General features: G+C 47.1%; 1 protein-coding gene across 1 annotated transcript in view; it reads right to left on the reverse strand.

Moving 5' to 3' along the window:
• The window catches only part of GLP2R (glucagon like peptide 2 receptor), a 50,624-nt gene that overhangs the window by 22,523 nt on the left and 5,256 nt on the right, over positions 1-22,845 (reverse strand). The window contains exons 2-9 of the mRNA XM_067717201.1: positions 21,734-21,821; positions 19,694-19,798; positions 16,824-16,945; positions 11,518-11,624; positions 9,404-9,557; positions 6,085-6,244; positions 4,980-5,040; positions 1,740-1,809 (exon numbers count right to left, since the gene is read on the reverse strand). Coding sequence (XP_067573302.1) covers positions 1,740-1,809; positions 4,980-5,040; positions 6,085-6,244; positions 9,404-9,557; positions 11,518-11,624; positions 16,824-16,945; positions 19,694-19,798; positions 21,734-21,821 — 867 coding nt within the window. The remainder of the gene's footprint in view (positions 1-1,739; positions 1,810-4,979; positions 5,041-6,084; positions 6,245-9,403; positions 9,558-11,517; positions 11,625-16,823; positions 16,946-19,693; positions 19,799-21,733; positions 21,822-22,845) is intronic.

Below are 22,845 nucleotides of genomic sequence, written 5' to 3' on the forward strand. Positions count from 1 at the left end.
GGCGGTTCCAACCTGAGGAGGGGCCAAAGCAAGGTACTAACGCGTGAGAAACCCACAGTCCTCCAGGCATGGGGGCTGGAGGCAATAAGTATCTGGGGGCAGCTGCGCGATGCTGTGGTTACAAGTGCCGGTGTCACCCGATCAGACCGCGGTCTGACCCCCACTGAGTAACTCTGTGACAGTGTTCAGCATCGTCACCAATAAAAGCAACATAATAATAGCGCCTACCTCATGGGTTTGTTGGGAAGATGAAATGAGTTAATACGCACGGAGCGCTCACAAGAGCAGGTATGTAGGAGGCACTCAATAAATGTCAGCCGGCTGTAGCGGAGGCGGTCAGCCAGGAGCTGCGGCTGGGACCGCAGCGGGGCAGTGCGGCTGGAGAGGAGAGGATGTGGGGAAGGGAGGGATATGGGGTGGGTGAGGCAGGGCAGGAGGCCGCGCTGGGAGTGGGCGTGGTCAGAGGTCATTTTGAGCATCCGCTCTCAGCTGCGCGTGGAAGGACCGGAGGGGACATCCCCAGGAGCACCCAGGCCACCGCTTAGAGCATCTCCACGCTCTTGGTTTTCCTGCCCTTTCTACGAACATCTTCCCCTCCCAGGCACACTCAACGCTCTGGTATGGGCGGAGAGTGCCCTTCAATTATTGACAAATATTGACATTCTTCTCTAAAAATAAGCCTTTTTGCTTTCACGAAACCACAAATGCCAGGTTATTTCCATAAAATGGCAAAAACGGAATGCCCGGCAACCCCTTGGAGAGGAGAGTGGGCGGTGCCTGGCTGGTGGGCGCCCAGGGCTGCTGGCCCTGCGTCCAGGCAGGAAGACCTCCCGCCTCCTCTGGGATCTTTTTTTTTTGCGGTACGCGGGCCTCTCACTATCGTGGCCTCTCCCGTTGCGGAGCACAGGCTCCGGACGCGCAGGTTCAGCGGCCATGGCTCACGGGCCCAGCCGCTCCGCGGCACGTGGGATCTTCCCGGACCGGGACACGAACCCATGTCCCCTGCATCGGCAGGCGGACTCTCAACCACTGCGCCCCCAGGGAAGCCCTCCTCTGGGACCTTGTTGCTCATCCTTCCAACTGTCTGCTATCTCCCTGCCCCTCCCCCGAACTTCTTTGGCAGATGTCTTCCTCACATGCTACGAGCTAAAGGAGCTTTAGGACTCCGGCTTGAGCAGTCTCTCTGCACCCCCCAAATTCTGGGCCTTAAGGAATAAAGGGCCTTCTTCCACAAGGTCTCAGAGCAGCATCATCTCCTGACTCGAACCCCCATCACAGCTTTGGGGTAATAGCGACTGCATGCTTTCCTCCTCTAAAAGACGCTTCCTTAGTCTCCCCTCCCTCCTGCTGATGGTGGTAAGTCCAAGCCCGTAGCTTTGCTGTCCCCGGGCTCGTCCACGCCCGAAGGCTCCTGCATCCCCAGGCTTTGTGCACATCACAGCCGGCTGACATGAGGTCACTGAGCTGATTACGGGTTTCTCTACATAGTTCGAAAACCCAGAGAGTAGGAGGCTTAGAGTGTAAGCCTGGGTTTAGGTACTGAACCAGAACAAGGAGAAGTTTCTCACTTGCTTCTTCTCATTCAACAGATCTTACTCACAGCTCAGCGTCTCCATCTCAAGGGATCTGGCCCAGGTTCATTCTGAACCAGAGAATCTGGCGGGTGGCAGGGGAGGGGACAGGGTCCTCCACAGCGGCTGAGCTCAGAGAGGAGAAAGAGCGGGTGGGACGGTCCTCACCGTTACACAAAGCAGCATGGGTCCCCGAATGATCCACCAGACATTCTTATTCCTGTTGGTTCCCCAGCACCTACGGCAAAGAGCGAGCAGTAAGAGAAGACTTACGTCCGAAACAAGGCTGAAGGTAAAGGGCCTGCACCCTCGGAAGAAGCAGGCTCACACTCAAGACTCACTTGGGACGGGGGAGGGAGGGCCCAAACCCCTTCCTATTGGGTTGATACTGTGGACTTTTTTTTTTTTTTTAACCTGGAAAGTGGTCTTCATGCTAACAGCTTGGTGTGTAGCCTTCCACATTTTTCTCCGTGTTCGTACAAACACGAATTCTTAATTCTACAGGCACACCTCATTTTACTGTGCTTCACTTTATTGCACTTCGCAGATATTGCGTTTTTTGCAAATTGAAGGTTTGTGCAACCCTGCGTCGGGCAAGTCTGTAGGCACTCTCTTCCAACGGCATTTGCTCACTTCGTGTCTCTGTGTCACGTTTTGGTAATCCTTGCAATATTTTAAAGCTTTTCATTGTTACTATAATTGTTATGGCGATCTGTGATCAGCGATCTTTGATGTTACTGTGGTAACTGTTTTGGGGTGCCGTGATCTGTGCCCATATGAGATGGTGAACTTAATACATGTGTGTGTTCTGACTGCACCACCAACCGGCTGTTCCCCTATCTCTGTCCCTCTCCTCAGGCCTCCCTAATTCCCCGAGACACAGAAATATTGAAATTAGGCCAATTAGTAACCCTACAAAGGCCTCTAAGTGTTCAAGTGAAAGGAAGAGTGACACACATCCCTCATTTTAAATCAAATGTTAGAAATGATTAAGCTTAGCGAGGAAGGCATGTCGAAAGCCGAGATTGGCTGAAAGCTACGGTCCTTGCACCAAACAGTTCTTGAATATTTTTAGCTCACTGCTGGGAGCAACTGCTCAGAAAAAAAAACATGACTGCTCATTGACAATGCACTGGTGACCCAAGAGCTCTGATGGAGACGGACAATGAAATTAACGTTGTTTTCATGCCTGCTAACACAACATTCATTCTGTAGCCCATGGATCAAGGAGTAATTGTTACTTTCAAGTCTTACTATCTAACAAATACATTTTGTAAGGTTATAGCTCCTTAGATGCTGACTCCTCTGATGGATCTGGGTAAAGTAAGTTGAAAACCTTCAGGAAAAGATTCACCATTCTAGACGCTATTGAGAACACACATGATTCATGGGAAGAGGTCAAAAAGAAACATGAACAGGACTGTGGAAGAAGTTGATTCCAACCCTGATGGATGACCTTGAGGGGTTCAAGGCTTCAATGGATGAACTAACTGCAAATGTGGTGGGAATAGCAAGAGAGCTAGAATTAGAAGTGGATCCTGAAGGTGTGACTGAATTGCTGCCATCTCATCATAAAACTAAACCGATGAGGAGTTTTGCTTCTTATGGATGGAGCAAAGGAAGTGGTTTTTTGAGATGGAATCTACTCCTGGTGAAGATGTTGTGAAGATTGTTGGAAAGACAACAAAGGATTTAGAATATTACATAAAATAAGTTGATAAAGCAGCAGCAGGGTTTGAAAGGATTGACTCCAATCTTGAAAGAAGTTCTTCTGTGAATAAGATGCTATCATAGAGCGTGCATGCTACAGAGAAATCGTTCATAAAAGGAAAAACAGATGTGGCGAACGTCATCATTTTGTCCTATTTTAAGAAACTGCTACAGACACTCCAACCTACAGCAACCACCACTCTGATCAGTCAGCCGCCATCCAGACCCTCCACCAGCAGAAAGATTATGACTCACTGAAGCCTCAGATGATGGTTAGCATTTTTTTAGCAATAAAGTATTTTTTTTTGCTGTTAAAATTACGATAATTTTATATTTATCCATTTGAAAATTCATCCAAAATGACAAATTCTTAAAAAAATGCAAGCTAACAAGACTAACCCAAGAAAGAAAACATGTCTAAAAAACCTATATCTACTCCAAAAGTTGTTTGTATAATTAAGTACCTTTACAGAAAATGATTTCCAGGGATACATGGCTTTCCAAGTAAATTCTTCCAAATATTTAGGGAAGAAATATTGGTAATCTTACATAAAAATCTTCCAGGAAACAGAAAAGTATATATTGCTCAAAATATTTATAAGGCCAACATAAGCTTCAGATCAAAACTAAAAAGAATATGACAAGAATAGAATCACAGACCAGTTTCTCTTTTGAACATGCATGCAAAATGTGTAAACAGAAGCACAAACTGTATCCACGGTATGTAAAACAATCGTATATCACAATCGAAGTAGCTTTATTCTAGTAATGCAAGGTTGGTTTAATGTTCAAACGTGAAACTGATCCCAGGAATGAATTAGAGTGGGAAAAAAAGTCATTTAAAACAGAAGTCTTGGGAATTGCCTGGTGTAGCAATAAAGTATTTTTAATCGAGATTTTTTTTTTAAGACATAATGCTACCGCACACTTAATAGTATACAGTAGCCCATGGATCAAGGAGTAATTGCTACTTTCAAGTCTTACTATTTAACAAATAGTTAACAAATACACAGTATAGTGTAAACATAGCTTTCATATGTACTGGGAAACCAAAACATTCACATGACTCGCTTTGTTGAGATATTCACTTGATTGTGGTGGCCTGAACTGAACCCACAATATCTCCAAGGTATGTCTGTGTAGGGGATTTTTGGTGGTAACTATTTGGAGGGAAAAAAATGGAATCACTGACACACATTATTCAGCAGCAAGGTTAACGACACGCTGTTGAGGTTTAGTCCCTAAAAACTAAAAGGTACAGGACTAACTTGTTTTTTCAGTAGCTTTATAGTAGTCCACTATATAGGTATGCCACAATTTGTTTGATGATTCCCCTATTGATGGATGTTCAGGGTTTTTTTTTTTTGATTGGTTTTGCCTTTTTTCCCCCACTGTGAATGCAATAAGCATTCTTGTACCTATATTTGTATATACCCAGGGGTCGCTGGTAACCTAAGCAGCCAATTTTTGTACTGATTTGTGCTAATTTTGTGTTTATCTGCATGTGTAACTAAATTAATAGACTAATTTCTACAAGAAAGGTATTTGATTCTTTTATCTACATACTTAAGTGTATCCTGGATGGCCAAAATGGAAGGGAGTGGATATTCTCTTTGGGAAAATAGTATATTTCCTTATATTGGGGCCTATCTGGGAACGGCTAGCTCACGGAAATGTAAAAAGAGGTGAATTACCTACCCTGTGTTCTCCAGCTGAGCGCGGGCGATGCTCCAGGGTACAACGAAGAGCACCGGGAAAGCTGGGAGAAAACACGGAAATGGAGTCAAGGGCTGGCTGACCAAACTTGCCTACTGCCTACACTACCCCGATGGGCCAAGCACAACTGGTTGAAACTTATACAAACCCGAACATCATAGAACTGTGGACTGTGACAGCTGGAGAGGCCTACAGGGGCACAGGGCCGTTGACTGTTTGAGAAACCAGGAAGCAGAGAGGAGGACAGATTTGCCACATGTCACAGAGCAGCTTAGAGTAAATCCAAAGACAACTATCAAACCTCCTGAATCACCGGCCAAAGTTATGCCCTCTGAATGCCGCAGCCTCAACGTCCCCAAGAGTTTGTGGCAACAGGGGTTCCAGACCTCATCTTGGAGACTTAGTTGGCACATGGACTGAATGTTTGCATCCCCTCCAAATTCATATGTTGAAGCCCTAACCCCCAACGTGATGACATTTGGAGACGAGACCTTTGGAGGTAATCAGGTTTAGATGAGGTGTGTGTAGTAGGGGTGGTCATCGTGATAGGATTAGTGTCCATATAAGAGGAGACCAGAGAGCTCTCTTTCTCTCTCTCTCGCTCTCTCTCCCCCCACCGTGATGTGAGGCTACAGCAAGAAGACAGCTGTCTGCAAGGCAGGAAGAGGACCTTCATCAGGACTCAACCATCCTGGCACTGTGATCTCACAGTTCCCAGCCTCCAGAAATAAATATCTGTGTTTCAAGCCACAGAGACTATGGTATTTTGTTATGGCAGCCCTAGTAGATGGATACAGCTGGGGACAGGGTAGGAGGAATGTCATCTGATTCTACCAAAACCTTCCCAAGTTTCGAATGTGTGCATTGGGTCTACAACACTTATGTCTACGTGCATGTACACATGTGCATGGGAGTGCGTGCACACTCACACACACACACACCTCTTTTCAGAGTCTCTTGTGATTGAGAGGTTATCTGTCCCAGAAACCTCACTCCAGTTGGCCCCTAACTCCAACCAAAAGCTCTATTGGGCTCCCACATTCTGATAGGTCCCCAGGAGAAGAGGCTGGGGGTTCAGGTCACTCACCCCAACCCACCAGCAGGTATCTGGGCCACAGCCTTCTTTCCGAAAGCACTATGGGCTCCAGGAGCGTGTGGAGGTAAAGGCCTTCAACCAGCAGCCATGAGTAATTGGCACCCACGAAGTAGTGCAGGAGAACCTGGGCCGAGCGGCAGGAAGTGGACATCTGCAGAGGACAAGAGCACATGGGGGTGAGTCCAGGCTCCCTCAGCATCTGGACCCCACCAGGGTGGAGAAGGGCCTCCACATGCACAGCCCCTCCCTCTGAGCTCCCCTCTCTCCCAAACCCTTGCTGACCATCTCAGACAGGTTGGCAATAATATAAAAATATGGGGGCTTCATGTAGGTTTTAAAGCCCAGCTTCTTGACATCCAAGATATTTTTAGACAAAGACAAGTAGAATTCATCATCAGCAATTTCCATAAAGAAAGCACTGAAAAAACTTTTTAAACGTTAAAAAAAGAGTGAAGTAAGTCAGAAAGAGAAAAACAAATACCGTATGCTAATACATATATGTGGAATCTAAGAAAAAAAAAAGGTCATGAAGTACCTAGGGGTAAGACGGGAATAAAGACACAGACTTACTAGAGCATGGACTTGAGGACATGGGGAGCGGGAAGGGTAAGCTGGGATGTAGTGAGAGAGTGGCATGGACATATATACACTACCAAACGTAAAACAGATAGCTAGTGGGAAGCAGCCGCATAGCACAGGGAGATCAGCTCGGTGCTTTGTGACTACCTAGAGGGGTGGGACAGGGAGGGTGGGAGGCAGACGCAAGAGGGAGGGGATATGGGGATATGTGTATAAGTATAGCTGATTCACTTTGTTATAAAGAAGAAACTAACACACCATTGTAAAGCAATTATACTCCAATAAAGATGTTAAAAAAAAAAGTTTAAAAAGAAGGCACTGAAAGGTATGTCTTCTGATCTCAGTTCAATTAAGCAAGGTATCAATAATTTAAAAATCTTCATATGACTAGAAATGAGGACATAGACTTCTAAATAATTCATGAATCAAAGAAGAATTGATAATAGAAATTAGAAATTATTCCTGAACTGAATGTATGGAGAATACTGCATATCAAAACTTGGGGCAGTCATGAAGAACCTAGGGGTAAAGCAGGAATAAAGACGCAGACCTCCTAGAGAACGGACTTGAGGTTATGGGGAGGGGGAAGGGTGAGCTGTGACAGGGCGAGAGAGAGTCATGGGCATATACACACTAACAAACATAGTAAGGTAGATAGCTAGTGGGAAGCAGCCGCATGGCACAGGGATATTGGCTCGGTGCTTTGTGACAGCCTGGAGGGGTGGGATAGGGAGGGTGGGAGGGAGGGAGACGCAAGAGGGAAGACATATGGGAACATATGTTTATGTATGACCGATTCACTTTGTTATAAAGCAGAAACTAACACACCATTGTAAAGCAATTATACCCCAATAAAGATGTTAAAAAAAAAAAAAAAAGACACAGACCTACTAGAGAATGGACTTGAGGACATGGGGAGGGGGAAGGGTAAGCTGGGATGAAGTGAGAGAGTGGCATGGACATATATATACTGCTAAATGTAAAATAGATAGCTAGTGGGAAGCAGCCGCATAGCACAGGGAGATCAGCTCGGTGCTTTGTGACCACATAGAGGGGTGGGATAGTGAGGGTAGGAGGGAGGGAGACACAAGAGGGAAGAGATATGGGAACATATGTATATGTATAACTGATTCACTTTGTTATAAAGCAGAAACTAACACACCATTGTAAAGCAATTATACTCCAATAAAGATGTTAAAAAAAAAAATTTAAAAAAAAAAACTTGGGGCAGGCAGCTAGGATGAATTTTACAACTAGAATGAAATTTACCAACTCAAGTGCATTTATTAAGAAAGAAAAAGGCTGAAAGTGACTTACCTTAAGTATGTCAAAAATGTTAGAAAAAGAACAGCAAAATAAAGCCAAAGAAAGTACGTGGGAGGAAATAATAAAGATAATAGCAGAAATCAATGAAATAGAGGACATAAAATAAAGAGAATCAACAATGCCAAAAGTTCGTTCTTTGAAAAGTCCAGTAAAATTGAGAAACTTTAGCAAGGATTATCAAGGGGGCAGAAAAGCGAGTGAGGGTACAAATAATCAGTATCAGGAATGAAAAAAGGAATACCACGATAGATGTAACAGACCTTAAAAAGATCTTAAAGGAATATAAACAATATGTCAATAAATTTGAAAAGCTAAATGAAGTAGACAAATTCCTAGAGAAACACATTACTCCAGCTGACACCAGAAGAAACAGAAAATCTGAATGTAATAGTCCTAATTAATCCATAATTAAAAGCCTTGCAATAAAGAAAACTCTGGGCCCAAATGGCTTCACTAGGGTAATCTATCAAACATTTAAGGAAGAAATAATACCGATCTTAAACAAATTCTTCCAGAGAAGTGAGAAAGAGATCATTTGTCTTGAGAAGTCAGCAGAAACTTTATGCTGATAAAGGCAGTACAAACATACCTCGTGTATTGTACTCTGCCTTACTGGGCTGCTCAGATACTGTGTTTTTTACAAACTGAAGGTTTGTGGCAACCCCATGTTGTCAGATGATGGTTAGCATTTTTTAGCAATGAAGTATTTTTAAATTAAGGGATGTGCATTATGTTTTTAGACACAATGCTACTGCACACTTAACAGACTACAGTATAGTGTACGCATAACTTTTATATGCACTGGGAAACCGAAACATTCATGTGAGTTGCCTTATTGCGATATTTGCTTCACTACAGTGGTCCGGAACCAAACCACAGTATCTGCAGGGCATGCCTGTACAAGAAAAGAAAATTACTCCTGAATGTAGATGAGGAACTGCTAAACAAAACACAGTGTTAAGCAAACAGTCCAGCAGGAGGGGAGGGAGATTACTATAGGAGGACCTAGCTGGATTTCTTCCAGCAGTGCAAGGTAGTTTGAGAGGTTACTGCATTCATTATTAACAGGATAAAGGAAAAAGCATCTCAACAGATGCAGAAAAGCTTTACTGCTGTGGAACACAGTAATAATTTTAAAAGGCTGATCTGGCCCATTTCTTTCGTCTACAGGTGAAGAGATTTTCCACCCATTGCGTATAACGCAGCCTCTCGGTGACATTTTCTGCTACTGATTTCCTTTACCTGCCCCATTCTCAGGAGGTTGAAGTTTTTTTAAGTTAGGTGATGCATCTCTAACCAGAGAGACTGACACCGCTTTATCTCTCTCTTCTCCTGCCCGGCCTCACCTTCTTGCAGTTCCAGTATTGATCCACCAGGTCGAGGCCAACGGTAAGGAAGGACATACCTCTGACACGTAGGACATCCACTGTTTCTCACTGTCGGGCCTCTTAGAGTAAGAGTTGTAGAAGATGACGTCTTTCACCAGCACAGCCAGGGCTCTCAGGATGAAAGAGGCAAACAAGTTCATGTGGATATAGTTGCGTGTGCAGTGGAGTTTTCTGTGCAAGGAGAAAACCGGGTGTCTTCCCTCAGAAAAGAACGGCTCAGACCAACAGGTGTGTGCCTGAAACCTGTGTATCTGCCACTGAGGGGCACAGGTTCCGAGTGCAGTCTCCAGAGCTGGATAGCTGCCTTAAAGGATCTTTCCTCTCTGTGCCTCATCTTCCTCATGTGTAAGATGGAGAAAATCACAGCTATCATCTATAGAATGCTCAGCATGACAGGCTATGTCCCAAGCTACTTGCCTGTAGGTACTTACGGGTGTCCTTACCCCTCACAGCTCCCGACATTACAAACGGGGGAGCTGAGGCAGAAAGCTTAAGTCCAAAGTCCCAGAGCAGTAAGTGGCAGAGCTGAGATTTAGACCCAGAGACTCTGAGGTCAGTATACGGCTCTCGAGACTCTACTCCCTGTAAGAACAAGGGCACTCACCACAAAGGGCTACAGGAGGGTTCAACCAGTTAATGGGTGAAAAGTGCTCACACAGTACCTGGCACTTAAGAGCTCTCATGACCTCCCTCACCCAGCTGGAGCCTCCTGTGCCGGCTGATGTAAAACTCCGCATCCTCGGTCTCTCTAGCGAAAGGACCCTTCTCCAGCACTGTGCTCTCACAGCCCTGCCTATGCCCCTGTGCAGCCTATGTCCGTCCAGTCCTGCCTTGCTTTAGAGCTATCATTACTTTTTTAGCTTCCAAAAAGATCTGAGCAGGTCCTTGTGTTTTACTATCTGTGCATCCCCAAAGCCAGAGACAAAATGGACACGTGGTCAACCCAGGCTCTGCTAAAGTTACTTCCTCCAGGGCCAGGAAGTTATTTTCTCCTGGCCTGGTTCTGGGACTTTGGGAAGGTGAGTGGAGGAGGTCACAAATAGCAGTGGGCACAGGCCGTGGAATTCTCTCCCCTTGTTCAGTAATTGTTCTCCCAGCGGGGTAACTGGTCATGACTCCGCTCTCTGCTCTAGGGCCTCAAGAGCATCATGGGATTGAGGGGTCAGGTGGGGCCAGCCCTGGGCCTCGCAGAGCCCAGGTGGGAGCTGCTCTGGAATTAGCATCCAGGTCTCCAGGGTCCCCATCCAGGCCTCCGCATCTGCGTGGAACGCTCATTCTGCCACATTACACTCCCTTATGTTCCTGAACGGACCAGGACCAGGAGACGGCCTTGGAGGGCTCCCTAGGGGGTCTATAAATATCTCACTTGGGCCGTTTCTAAAAACGTGATTTAGTAAAATGCCTTCAGGTGTTGGATTCTGAAAGACGGTAGAAGGGAGTGAAAACGCTCAGGCTCTGGACCGCCCGGTTGCGATCCTGGCTCCGTCACCTGCCAGCGGTGTGATGGTAGGCGAGTGACGTCATCTCTTCATATTGCAGTTAACTCGCTTATCAAATGGGGTAATAATAAGGCTAATCTCCTAGGATTAGAATTCATCTTAATTCTGATTAGAAAGAGACTTAAATGACTTAATGCACGTCACGTGCTTAGAACAGTGCCTGGCACCAATGAAGCTCTCCAATGATTGACGGCTAATTGGAGTCCGAGGGCCCCGGATTAAAAGCCCAGCTCTCCCGCTCACTACTTTGGTTTTTAATCTCGTCCATAAAAATAATGCATCTGGTAGAGTTGTGGTGGGAAGGGGCTGTGGTAGTAATGGGTGTAACTAGAAATTTAGACCAGGGCTGGGCAGAGGTCATCTAATCCAAGAGGCAAAAGCAGTTAGGAGTCCCAGATTCCAGTCCTAGCTGTGCTTTGCGACCTGGCGTGACTCAGTGTCTTTCTCTGGACCTCTGAGATCCCTTTCCTTTGCCTACAAAATGGGATGGATGGACTGGAGACTCTCTCGGATCCCGTCCAGCTCTGAGGAGCCCTGAAATCATCCAGCCTAGTCTCCTGCCTTCTAAAGGGAGCCAACGAGCACATGCCTGGGTACCTGTCTGCACACGGGACAGCAGAAGTTCCACTCACCGCAGAAACAAGAGGAGGGTGAGAGCCAGGAAGAGGGAGACGATGGAGAGGGAGTAGCCCACAGTGTACAACAGCTGCAAGGTCGACAGCAAGGCGCGGTGCTCCACCTGAACGCAGAGAAAGAGCAGGTGTGACCGCCAAGCCCGGCAGCCACGGTGTCCAGCCCCCTCTCCATGCCCCGAACCCTAGAAGACCTGTTTATACCACAGCTCTCTGGCACATCTCAGAGTTCGAGGAACCTTCATGAGTGAAGAGCCCACTGGGGGTCTCACCTCCATGGCTGGTCCCACTGCCCAGCAGTGATGCACTGAGATTCACGATATCATAAGAGCATTGTGCCCAGGACAAGAGGACATCTTGGGAATGAGGACAGGTTCTTTGCCCCCAAGCGTGCTGTCCCTAGGGCATCGGGGTCCCTGTCTCTGGAAGACAGGGCCGGGTTTCCATCTGGATGTGTCTCCTTCCTAAAGTAACTTTTCACAGATGATCTCTTTAACAAAGACCCACTTAAACACTGGAATATTTTCCCTGAGTCCCAGGATACCCTGATTGCGAACAGAGGTTAGTTTACTGGCAATTCTGTTATTAAGTGTGATTTTCCAAAGGAAATCCCATCTTCTCACTCCATCCACTGTGCATATAGCCATCAAGATTATGTTTCTGAATAAATTTTTGCACAAGAACCCACAGTAAATACGTATTACCTGCTAGGTTATGCCTAAACTTCTCTGCATAACTCTTTCATCAGCTTTACTGAAGTATAATTGGGGTACGATAAGCTGCACATATTTAAAGTATAAACCTTGGTGAATTTGGACAGGAATATATCTGTGATTTCATCACCACATTCAAGATCATGAACATTTCCATCACCTCCCGAAAGTTTCCTTGTGACCGTTAGTAATTCACCCCCTCTCACTATCCCTTGCCTTTAGAGGGTAGTTTGCATTTTCTAAAATGTTATATAAATGGAATCTTATAAGTATTCTATTTTTTGTCAGGCTTATTTCCCTCAGAATAATTATTTAGAGATTCATCCATGTCATAGCACGTACCAATAGTTCATTCCTTGGCTATTATCAAAAAGGCAAGAAATAACAAGTGTTGGTGAGAATGTGGAGAAAAGCAAGCCCTCCTACACTGTCGATGGGAATGCAAACTGGTGCAGCCACTATGGAAAACAGTATGGAGATTCCTTCCAAAAATTAAGACTAGAGCTACCATTTGATCCAGCTATCCCACTTCTTGATATTTATCCAAAGAATACAAAAACACTAATTCAAAAAGATATATACACTCTTATGTTCCTTACTTACAACAGCATGGAAACACCCTAAGTGCCCAGCAACAGTTGAATGGCTAAAGAAGGTATGGTAAATATATACAAGGATACTACTCGGCCATAAAGAAGATGAAATCTTGCCATTTGCAAAAACATGGAGGAACCTTGAGGGTATTATGGTGAGTGAAATAAGTCAGACAGAGACAGACAAATACTGTATGATTTCACTCATACGTGGAATATAAAAAAATGAACAAAAACAAAAAACAAAATAAATGATCAAACCAAACAAAAAGAAACACGTATATACAGGGTAGTGGTTACCAGAGGGGGAGGGGCAGGGGGTGGTGAAAAGAGTAAAGGGGATCAACTATATGGCAGCGGATGGAAAGTAAATTTTTGGTAGCGAGCACACTGTAGGGTATACAGAAGTAGCAATAGAATGTTGTCTACATGAAACTTAAATAATGTTGTAGACCAATATTAACTCAATACAGAGTAAATCTAAAATTTTAAAAAATTTAATAGTTTGGGGCTTCCCTGGTGGCACAGTGGTTGAGAGTTCGCCTGCCGATGCAGGGGACACGGGTTCGTGCCCCGGTCCGGGGGGATCCCACATGCCACAGAGCGGCTGGGCCCGTGAGCCATGGCCACTGAGCCTGCGCGTCCGGAGCCTGTGCTCCGCAACGGGAGAGGCCACAGCAGTGAGAGGCCCGTGTACCGCAAAAAAAAAAAAAAATTCATAGTTTACTCCTTTTTTATTGCTGAGTAGTATTCCATTGTGAATACACCACAATTTATTTATGCACTCACCCACTGATGGACATTCGGACTGTTTTCAGAGTTTGGCTCTCACACATAAAGTTGCTCTGAGAATTTCTGTACAAGTTTTTATGTGGACATGGGTTTTCACTTCTCTCAGATAAATAGCTAGAAATAGAATGATGCGGTAGCATGGTGTACGTTTTAACTTCTCAAGAAACTGCTAAACTGTTTTCTAAATAAGTTGTATCAATTGACATTCCCACCAGAGGGCCAGCTGCTTGAGGGTCTACGACCATTTCCTACAATCAGTCTTTTAAATTTTAATCATTCTAATGGGTGTGTAGCAGTATCTTATGGTGGCTTTATTTGCACTTCTCTGATGATTAATGATTTGAGAATCACTCCGCGTGCTTATTTGCCGTCTGTACATTTTGTTTAGTACAGTATCTGTTCAAATATTCGGCCGTCTTTTTTTTTTTTTTTTTTTTTTTGCGGTATGCGGGCCTCTCACTGTTGCAGCCTCTCCCGTTGTGGAGCACAGGCTCCGGACGCGCAGGCTCAGCGGCCATGGCTCACGGGCCCAGCTGCTCCGCGGCATGTGGGATCTTCCCGGATCGGGGCACGAACACGTGTCCCCTGCATCGGCAGGCGGACTCTCAACCACTGCGCCACCAGGGAAGCCCTTGGCCGTCTTTTAAATTGGATTGTTGGTCTTAATTTTGAATTGTAAATCTTCTTTATATATTCTAGATATAAATCTGTTAGATACATGTTTTGCCAGTATTTTCTCTCATTTTGTGGCTTGCCTTTTAATTTTTTTAACAGTGCCTTTAAAAGAGCATAAGTTTTTAATTTTGATAAAGTCCAATTTATCAACTTTTTCTTTTACAGTCATTTCCCATTATCTGCGGTTTTGCTCTCTGTGGTTTCAGTTACCTGCTGTCAACCTTCGATCCAAAAATATTAAAGGGAAAATTTCAAAAATGAACAATTCATGAATTTTAAATCGTGCGCCATCCTGAGTAGCGTGGTGAAATCTCACACCGCCCTGCTCTGTCCTTCCTGAGCCACGAATCATCCCTCTGTCCAGCATATCCTGCCCGTTAGTCACTTAGTACCCCTCTTGGTTATTAGCTAGACTTTCTTGGTACAGCAGTGCTTGTGTTCAAGTGACCCTTATTTTACTTAATAATGGCCCCAAAGAGTAGTGATGCTGGCAGTTCGGATGTGCCAAAGAGAAGCCACAAAGTGCTTCCTTTAAGTGAAAAGATGAAAGCTCTCGAGTTAATAAGGAAAGAAAAAAAAATCATATGCTGAGGTTGCTAAGATCTACAGTAAGAACCAATCTGCTATCAGTGAAATTTTAGAGAATCGTGCTACTCTTGCTGTCACACTTTAAACTGCAGAAGTTACGGCCACAGTGCATGAGCGCACAGTGAAGACGGAAAAGACATAGTGTGTACAATTTTGAAAGACAGAGACACACCCACACACCCACACCCACACACACACACATACACAGTCTCCTTAAAAAGGCACCAGTTAGCATGCATAAGGACCCCCAGTGAGCTGTCAGTTGGAAGAACATAACATACCTTGTTTGCCAAAACTCCAAAGGGCACAGATTTACTAACACTAGCCTTTTTTGGGCAAAAATTCAGCCCTCTACTAGAAACACAGGTAAACATGGCCAGAAACTTTTTTTTTAAGCATTTGATTTCTTGGAAATATGGCCATTTGCAGAGAGGGGGAGGCAATGCCCGTGTCCTCACTGCTCTAAAAAGAGAAAACTTTACTTCCTGTCTTGGAAAGTGCAGTTTTCCCATCTTGCTTTGCTGTCCCTGTCGGCAGACCTCAGCCCAGAGCAAGCAGCAGGCGCCTCACACCTGCTGGTGAATTCGTTGTCACCACCTCTGTTTCCAGTCCCTTCAGAGTCACCTGGGGAGCTTTCCCACCAGTACTGACACCTAGACCCCCACCACACGCCCACTGACTCAGAATCTGTGAAACCGTTCATTCAATATTTCCTAGGTGCCCACTGTATGCAAAGGCTTTTGTGCACTTTTAGCAGCACTGGGCCAGGGGGTGGCATGCATTCTGATATAACTCTGACTTTGTCATTGTTCTCAAGCAGCTTCATCCAGGAGGGAAGATAAGAAATATAAACAAAGTGCCCAGTTCACGGCATGCAGTTAGCATGAGTTTGGCGCTGTGAGAAACGTCAAGACACATCCTTGAGATAAGCTGAATCCATCCCAACCACAGGTATGATTTTAATACCTTTAAGAGGTGTGACCTGTCACAGGGTCTAGGGAACACGGACTTCTGCCAACTCAAGGAATAAAGTTAAAAAGAGGTTGAGAAAAAATTCCCTGAGGAGGTAGAGGATCTGATGGAAGGTTCTTCATGCCTGATGGGAAGATGTGATAGACAAGAGAGGCAAGGATGGGCCAGTTCCCACTGGGAAGGAACCACAGACACGATATGACGATTTACTGCCCAGCGAATGGGCTGGATCCTGGTGACGGAGCCAGCACTCTTATTTACGTCGTGGTGACGAGGGGTCAGGCTCTCCCCAGAGAACTGTATGTCTATCAACTCTTTCAACCCTCACACGGTACATGCAATAAATACACTCTGCTGGGGATGGACGGGGAAGCAGAGGCACAGAGCAGTGAAGGGTGGGGTATAAGGAACGAGGGAGCAAAGACTCTGGACGTGAGTCGGGCTGCCAGGCCCTTGGCCTTGAGCTTGTACCCCGGCTGCTAGGTGTGTGTCCCTCAGGACACACTGTCTCCTGCCACCACCAAGTCTACATTCTAGGAGGGGGCGGATGCCAGAGAGTTTCAGAGAGTGACAGGTGCTGTAAAGGCTGGGGGGAGTGGTAGAAAGTGACCATGGAGACCGTTCTCCATGGGGTGGCCTTGGAAGACTTCACCTGGAAGGAGACACTGAGCTTGAAACGTGACTAATGGGAAGGAGGCGCCACAGAAGAGCTGGGGAAAGTGTTCCAGGCGGATGGAACGGCAAGCACAGAGGCTGGGGCGCCTTCCCTGGGAGGTTCACATCGCATCCCAGCAGCAGAAGGGATTCTGTGGCTGCCGTCCGGGTTGCTGTTTTGGGTGACGGAGGACCTTCCCAGGTGAGTCTGGGGCAGGTGCACTGGAAGCAGGCTCTTTGTGCGGCCCCTATTGCGGGGACCCCGGCAGAGGCTGGTTCGGGCCCCAGGGCCCGTCCTCACCGAGCCCAGCTGACTCACTTTTTGTTTGAAGCTGTGGTCCTCAGCGCATTCGGAGTTGTCCTGCCAAATATCTGTGGAGTTCTCCAGCGTCTGCCAAGTGCCCTGAGAAAGGCAGTATCTGTAGGCCCTTCCTGAGTGCTCTGAAAGTAAACACAGCTCTGGGGGAAAGGTCAGAACACGCAGCCCGTTCCCCGAGCACGTGGGAAGGCCCTCATCCTCACCGCAAAGCTGTGGAAAATCCCGGGGAAAAGGAATTTTCACTTCCCCTTCTGGGGGCTCACAGCATCCTTGCTGTTTATTTAGGATGGAAAGAAAAACACGGAAGCCTCTACATCCATCTCATAACAAACCATGTTCTGTTAATGTCTGCTGTGTTTACCCAAAGTCCCTGGAGCTGGAACGGTCCCTGGTGACTCAGAGATGTGACAGCCCCCCAAGGTGTGGCCCAGCTGGGAGACGCAGACCTGGGGCTTCCTGATGCCCAGGAGGCCGTGCCATGAAGAAGAGAGGGCGCTGGACCAAGCCAGCTCTGCCACCTATGAGCTCTGTGGCCTTGGGCAGGGCCTTACCCCTCTCTGTCCCTCCATTCCTGCTTCTGATGACAAGTCTTGACGATTCTACCTCCAATATTTTTCTTTACTCTTTCTTCTTCTTCCCAAGCTCTTGCCTCTGCCTGTATACACATCCTCATAGCCTCTCTTTTTCTGGACCACTGCAGGAGCTTCCGGACTCACCTCCCCGATCCCCCTCCATCCCTCAGTTCATCAGCCACAGGCTACCAACGTCATCTCCCCAAACCACAAACCCTACGACGTCCTTCTCATGCCTTAACGCCTTCTCTGGCTCCACGTAATCTTTATCTACAGAGGGGAGTTTAAAGCCTGGAGCGTGAAGCACGGTTGGCTTCGCGATCAGGCCCCAGCCACGTGGTCAGTCTTCTGTGCCTGTATACCCTCTCCCTCCTCATATTCGAATGCTCCTGCTCCTCTAATCTCATCCACAGGAGCTCTGCTCCATCTTTTCTTCTCCAAACCCCTCCACTGGTGCCACGTCCTCCTTTTACGTCAGGCGCCCCACTTGGATTCTAAACATTCGATGCACACAGTGTCGAGGGGAAGAGTAACTTCCTACCTTTTGGGACTCACACTCCCTTGAGTACATTTCAGCAGCCCAGGACCCAAATTTTTTTTAAAAGGCCTTTAACTCAACTTCTTTGTAAGTTTGGGTTTTTGATCACTTTTTCTCTTAAAGTGGAATCGACCTGTGTTTTTAGCTCTGGGAAGGAACAGGTAGACCGTAGAGCTGGGCGATGCTGATCCGTTCCATGTGCGCTCAAGGCGTCGCAGACTTTCGGGTCCTTAAAGCCCTGAAGGAATCCAAGGAGTGTGACCTTAGTGGGGCTCGGCCTCAGCTCCCACTTACGAAGCACCTACTGTGTGGTGGACCCAGTGTGTGCCTTCCCATTCATGCCTCAAAATGCCCTTAAGAATCGGCTGTTATTCACTTCACTTTACAAGGAAACCACAGCTTAGAGGGCGCTGGGAACTTTCCCAGAGTCTCAGAGTATAAAGTCCTCCCTTAGGGCTCCTGACTTGAGCAAGCTCTTTCCTCTCCACTGAACTGACCCCGCTGGTCCAGCAAACTCTCCAGTATCTTCCCTTCAGCTTCACATCCTCAGGCCTTCTGGGCTGATTCCCACTGAATTTCCCCCAGATGACAGTTCCATAGAATACGCCACTACTGCTCCCATCCAGAAATGCATCTTCCTTCGAAATTCTCTCTCTTTGTACTGGCGGCATCAAAATATTGAAACCAAATTTTAACTGATGTGATGATTTCTTGGGCTGAAATTAAGTACAAAATATCACCATCTTGGCTTCTCAGAAACCCAGTCTCGGGAATTCCCTGGCGGTCCAGTGGTTAGGACTCCATGCTCTCACTGCTGAGGCCCTGGGTTTGATCCCTGGTCGGGGAACTAAGATCCTGCAAGCCGCCCGGTGTGGCCAAAAAGAAAGAAAGAAAGCAAGAAAGCCATTCTCATTTTGTTTGGCCTGGAACTTTGTAATCACTGATGTTCCTTGAGAATAGCGGCCCGTTCTTAGATTTGAATTGTTTCACTCCCCACCCTGGTTTCACTCCCAACCAGGAGGCTGGGCTGCTGGGGCAGGTGGAGGTGGGTTCTAAGTCATGGTCACTTCAGGGCAAGCTAAGGGTAAAATTCTCCATCCAAGTCCCATGGGGCTGAAAAGCACCAATTCCTCCCAACGCTATTGCAAGGGTAGTCTTTTTTTTTTTTTTTTTTTGCGGTTCGCGGGCCTCTCACTGTTGTGGGCTCTCCCGACGCACAGGCTCAGTGGCCATGGCTCACGGGCCCAGCCGCTCCGCGGCATGTGGGATCCTCCCGGACCGGGGCACGAACCCACGTCCCCTGCATCGGCAGGCGGACTCTCAACCACTGCGCCACCAGGGAAGCCCCTGCAGGGGTAGTCTTGATGGCCTTCCTCTCCATCTGGGAAGCAAGAACTGCATGGATGTGAGCATCCCCGTCTTGCCCCACATCTCTTTCTCCTCTCCATGACGGTGATAACTCTTACTCTCACTGCAGCAAAGTCTGTGGTAGCCAGACTTGGACTCTCAGCTCTTCAAAGAAAAGAGGACTCTGATATAAACAGAACCTCCAGACACAGAAGACTTGCAGGAAGAAAAGAGAAGAAGCAGAGAGGAAAAGGAAGATGTGTTACTGACAGCTTAGAAGGAGACCTTTCGTGGGAGAAGCGGGCTGGAGAAAAGAACCTGGTTGGAGCCTTCTAACCACCCCTTGGCTGGGCTGCCCAGGATGGACCGGCCATAAAGGAAATGTTAGAAATTGGTAAAATAAGACTTATTACCTTTGCGCCACCAAGGTAAGTATGAAGGGCAGGGAACAGAGACATTTCCTGCAGTGGAATGAGGCCAGCACACATACTGATCAAAGGTCCCGTTACAAACTGTGCCTGCGGAAAGAAGAGGACAAAATAAACTGATGGAGCCCAGAACCCACCTCCCTGTCATCAGAAGCTGGTGTAGGCTGCACAGGGACCAGCAAGGGGCGTCGCACTCTCCAGACAGGTCAAAGATGAGGAACCACGTGGAGAGGACGGGAATGCTTCATGCAGCCCCACACTGGGGCTCTGTCTACCCAACTTGACCCCTGGCGGTGGTCCAGTCTTTTATGTCAATGTGCACGTCACACTGATTTTGGTTTACTTTACATGAGCTGAACTCTCACAGAAACTCAGGGTCAGGAGGACACTTGGATGTTCAGCCAGCATCTTCTGTCCCATAATTAACTAAATAATTGTCAAACCTTCACCAGTTAGATCCCGGAACACCCTTAATATGAAATGTGCAAAATGACCAGTGGATATAAGGGGATTTGCAGGATCCAGGTTCTTGGTCATGTGTACCTGACGCAAGCACTACCTGGTCGGATTTCTCTGTTTGAAGATTAATCCAATGATCATTATGACATATTTGGGCACCTCAAGCTCAGGGTGTGATTTACATCCTGGCACTTGGCAATGAGATACTACAAACATTAGCCCCACCCTTATGGGCCCCCAGAGTCAAATGAGGGGTTTCAGGCTGGACCCCAAACATCCGCATTGCAAGCTCCTCACTCCTGGTTACCAAGCATCATTTCCTACCATTGGCTCCCTATTAAGCTAGAACTCGGCGGCCACTCAGGTGAAGAGCCAGGTTGCTGGTATCGGGACCCTGCAAACGCAGATCTGCTGGGTTCCGGGCTGGCTCAGGGCACCCTATGGACCTGGTGGCCAGGTGTCAGCACCCAGTGTGTGGGCGCTCACCTGGCTGAGCTGCCCAAAGCGTGGCACCTGATCAGGAGGACCTGCCCTACTTTGACCTCAGAAAGCAATATTCCTCTAGGTGGGAGTGGTTCCTGCCATGAATCAAGCCTTGGTGGCCGCCACCTGGCTGAAGGAGGGAGGGGGGCATAGCTTGGAGGCTGGGACTGCCTTCAGGTCAGGAAAACGCAGAGAGAGTTTATAGTGTCCTGTCAACCTCCGGGTCCCTGAATGAAATGATCTGAAAGAAGCCAGGAGAACAAGGAGGAGGTAGCTTTCACCCACAATCCCCAGTCTCAGAGGCAGTGGGCCAAGGCTCCTTATTCCTTTCTTTTCTTTAAAAAAAAAAAAAAAAAGAATTTGCATGTACCCAAAGAGTCAGCATGTAGGCAGGAGAGGTTGTGGGCTGACCAAACTATTAACATATTAGCTAGAATGCTCTAAACCTAATGTAGACCGGGGTAAGAGAAGTGTTAACACCACGGGAGACGGAAGGACACACCCCTCAACACACAGTAGATTCCTGGGTTAATCTACAACAGCGGCTCATGTCATGTGATTAGGTGGTCAGTGTGCTGTGACAGATGGCTTTTATCAAAGATGGCCACACGCATATATATCCCGTCTCGCATGCTCTTTTACAATGGAGGCAGGCAGCCTTTCTAACTGTCTGACCCAACTGAACATGGCAGAAGTGACTTCCAAGGCAAGGTCACAAAAGGCAACGTGGCCTCTGGTCATGCTTGTCCTTGCAACCCAGCCACCGTGCTGTGAGGAAGCCCAAGCCATATGGAGAGACCACATGGAAGTGTTCCGGCCAACAGCCCCGGCTTGATTCCCAGCATCCACCCGCACACATGGGTGTGAACCAGGCTTCAGATGAATCCAACCCCTGGCCTTTGAGTCTTCCAGCTAAACTCCAGATATTGTAGAGCAGACACAAGCCATCTTCAGTGTGCTCTGTCTGAATTCCTGACCCACAGAAACTGTGAGAGATAATAAATCATTGTTATTACCGTTTTAACCCACTAAGCTTTGGGGCTATTTGTTATACAGCCATAGATAACTGATACATGTACTTACCAGAAGTTTCCTTGAGTAAGTCTCTCAGACACTTCTCTTTGTACTGAGCCCACTTCCGAGTTGTCTCCTCGAGGAGAGATCCCGTAACCTGAGCAGAGAAAACCATGGAGACCCCCAGTTAGCAGCAAGCACAGAGGTGGCCTTGTTATCATCTCACACCACGATTCTCAAACCTTCCCACTGATGAGTCCATAATGGCCTGCACCTCGAAACAATTTCTTTGGTAACTTATGTCCTACCTTCAAGATACATACACATTTCACATGCACTCCATAATCTAATCATATTGGGTTTGAAACAAACACAAAAGATTTTTTTCAGAATCTTCAATGAGCTTGACATTTCAAGAGGACGCAATGTCCCCATCCTGACGTTTCACAACCAACCAGAAGAACAGCTGCATGCTTCTAAGACCCTGTGCATCTCAAAGAGAGGAGCAGCACACTAAGAGGGCTCAACGGGGGTCAGGGAAGAGCCAGAACAATTGCAGGGCCTGTGCTGTCCCGCCCAGGTGGCTGTGGGCCCAGAGTTGAAGACATTGGGTCGCAGGTGCTCTGCTACTGTGCCGAGGCTTCGGGGCCTTTTTTCTTTCCAACATCCCGTAGAACCTTGGATATACAGCATGCATTTTGCGGGGCTTTCCAGATAACTGGGTTGTCTAACAACTTGTAATTGTGTAGCTGAACCGTTTGTTTTGGTTTTAAAGGGTCTTTCCCTTCTTCAACTTACTCATTTGAATTGAGAACTTCCTGTGTGCCAGGCTTTCCATTAGGAAGGAATTAAGGGGGTACAAAGAGGGGCAAGACACAGTCTCTGCCCTAAAGGACTCAGTGTCTGCTAAAGATAAGGCGATTATATAAGCAGCTGGCCTAGGTCGAGTGACAGTCTCACCCTGTCTTCCTCTGCTTCCAAACAGACCCCTCCCCTAGTGGTTCAGTTCTGGCACCATCGTCCTCTCAGACACAAACCAGAGGCCAGGAGTCGTCCCCCACTTCTCCCCTCCCCCCCACCCCCCTATCCACCTATGCACCCGAGTCTGTCCTCCTGCGTTTCTCTCCTGTCCAAGCCGGCCTCCCGTTCCCTTCACCTCCTCACTGGTGCCACATCCCCCC

The sequence above is a fragment of the Pseudorca crassidens genome, chromosome 19 (genome assembly GCF_039906515.1).
Source record: "Pseudorca crassidens isolate mPseCra1 chromosome 19, mPseCra1.hap1, whole genome shotgun sequence".
Lineage (NCBI taxonomy): Eukaryota > Metazoa > Chordata > Mammalia > Artiodactyla > Delphinidae > Pseudorca > Pseudorca crassidens.